General features: G+C 32.6%; 1 protein-coding gene across 1 annotated transcript; it reads left to right on the top strand.

Annotated features, from left to right (window-relative positions):
* Window positions 1-280: 280 nt before the first annotated feature.
* Window positions 281-1781, top strand: LOC112747409 (protein TORNADO 2-like). Its single transcript, XM_025795400.3, has 2 exons — window positions 281-873; window positions 1106-1781. Exons 1-2 carry the CDS (start codon window positions 376-378, stop codon window positions 1415-1417), a joined length of 810 nt encoding a protein of 269 aa, XP_025651185.1. The 5' UTR covers window positions 281-375; the 3' UTR covers window positions 1418-1781.
* Window positions 1782-2735: the final 954 nt, after the last annotated feature.

The following is a 2735-nucleotide window of genomic DNA, read 5'->3' as shown; positions in this document are numbered from 1 at the left end:
TATTATATTTTATTCTCTCCAATAACAAAAAAAAAATGGAGAGAATTCATTTCTTATATTATTGAAGATTTATATACTGTTGAATGTTGATTATTTCTTGATTATTTCATGATTATTTTTTGTTTAATTTATTTTTTATATAAAATTTTAAATACTAAAATTATTTTTTTAAAATTAAGCATATTTTTTAAATACTATAACATTAAGCATATTTCATAATAAGAAATGAACAGTAGTAGTATGTTGGTGCAAGCATCCAAGGTGAATAATTAATTATGTGTAGGACTGCCTAGCCTAACAAAGTAAAAACAAAATCACACAGCATCCAATTTTATTCACACTTGAAAGCCACTCTTCCCAAAGAACCAAAGCAAAATGGCACTCAGCAACAATGTGATCGGAGGCATAAACCTAGTGGCGGTGATACTCTCAATCCCCATAATCGGCGCCGGCATATGGCTAACAAACGAGCCAGCAGACTCGTGCGTCAAGTTCCTCCAATGGCCGGTCATAATCCTCGGCATTCTCGTGCTTGTGGTGGCTCTGGCGGGTCTGGTCGGAGCCTTCTTCAGGATTCCCTGCCTCCTTATATCGTACCTGGTAGCCATGCTCGTGCTCATAGTGTTGCTGGTCATCATGGTGGTGTTTGTGTACATGGTCACCATTCGTGGCCATGGAGTGATAGAACCCAACCGTGCTTACTTGGAGTACCATCTGGACGATTTCTCTTCGTTCCTAAGAAGACGGGTGAGAAGCTCCTTCAAATGGGACCAGATCAGAGCCTGCCTGAGCTCCAGTAACATGTGTGCCGACCTCAATCAGAGATTCCGAATGCCTCAGGATTTCTTCAATGCACATCTTACACCAATGCAGGTACGAACTTACGTATAATTATTTAACGGTGAAAAAGTGTAGTCGATTTCACGTTATTTCACGTGAAGTTGATAGTTAAAAACCATTAAAAAAAATTTGGTCAAATCAATAAAATCATCTAATCGTTCTTAACCATTAATTTCACGTGAAGTCAACTGCACTGAGTTTCACCTTATTTAATAGCTTTAAGATTTTAATGAATGAATTAATAGTGGTGTGGTGTGTGTTGTAGTCAGGGTGTTGTAAGCCCCCAACACTATGTGGGTACACATTTGTGAATCCAACTTATTGGATAAGCCCGATAAACAGTGCGGAGGACATGGATTGCCTTCAGTGGAGCAACGACCAAACACAACTTTGCTATGCGTGTGACTCCTGCAAGGCTGGTTTGTTGGCTCATCTCAGGAAGGAGTGGAAGAGGGCCAATGTCATTTTGATCATCACCATAGTTGCATTAATCATCATATATTTGGTTGGCTTTTGTGCTTTTAGAAATGCTAACACTGAGGATCTCTTCCGCAGATACAAACAAGGCTATACTTAGAACATCATGTTACTATTTACTCTTTCTATTAGTTGCTAGCATTTGTGTTGATTCCAACTTGAGAGTTGAAAACTGAAGCAAAAGGTTTCAAGGGTTCGGCTAGATTTGCGGAGAGCACCGAAAGCTTCATGTCTCGGGATTCTCAATATGTCTATCATTATTAGCAAGTAACTTTTAATGGAGCTTTTTCACATGTTGTCCTAAGCTTTATCCAAGCCAATAACTGTTTTAAGTTTAATAATCCTATAGATTATGAACCTTTAGATATTACCATGTATTATTAGATCTTCAGGAAACTCTTATATATGTGGCATCGATCTTTTATGCTTAAAATCAATTAGAAAACCATTGAATTTTTTTTTCAGTTAATATTTATTTTTGTGTTTAAAAATTTTTTTACTTTTAATTTTATTTGGCCACTGTTTTATTAGATCTTCGTCCTCGTCATTAACGTGTTAGATAATAGTAAAACTCTTATGTTACATAAATCTTTTATGGTTAAAATCAATTAGAAAACCATTGAATTTTTTTCTCTCAATAATTAGTTAATATTTACTTTTGTGTTTAAATTTTTTTTCTTTCTCTTAACTTTATGTGTCCACAGCTTTATTAGCCGATTACTAATTAAAAATAAACATATTATATGTATACTAAAATTAGTCATTAAAATTAATTATTAGTATAAAATATATATTTAAATATAAATACACATTAAAGATAAATTAAATCATACATCTAATTTTAATGATTGATTTTATTATATAAATAATATTTTTAAATTAAAAAATAATAATTTTTATTAAATCCTCTTCTATTTTAATACATGCCAACAACAAAAAAAAATTTCACATTAATCCATAAATTTATCTCAATAAAATATATAAATTTAGTTACAATTTCAGTCTATATATTTTTAGTTTTATCTTTTTAATTATTATACTAATGTACTCTTTATGTACTCTTTCAATTTTATTAATTTCTTAAGAAAATTGCTCTTAGGAGCGCTAGATCCATCCTACTCTTAACTTTATGTCCATCAATTACTTTTTTTTTGGTCATGATCCATCCTCTACTCTTTTTTTTATTTGTTCTTTTACACAACACACACAACACTCACATACACTACAACTACTATCGGTTCTATATAACTTCTGAACTTAGTCAGGATTCCAACCCTTTGTTCGATGATGAGATGGACCTAAATATATACCAACAAATATTAGTGGGTATGTGCACATATTAGAATCTACCGGGCCTGTAACTTTTTTTCCTTTTGTTTGTATGTTGGGTTATCCTATTTTTCTAAGACCAAGGCAAG

Source organism: Arachis hypogaea, chromosome 15 (genome assembly GCF_003086295.3).
Source record: "Arachis hypogaea cultivar Tifrunner chromosome 15, arahy.Tifrunner.gnm2.J5K5, whole genome shotgun sequence".
Taxonomy (NCBI): domain Eukaryota; kingdom Viridiplantae; phylum Streptophyta; class Magnoliopsida; order Fabales; family Fabaceae; genus Arachis; species Arachis hypogaea.
The sequence above is the reverse complement of the archived record's forward strand: the minus strand, read 5'-3'. Positions and strand labels throughout refer to the sequence as shown.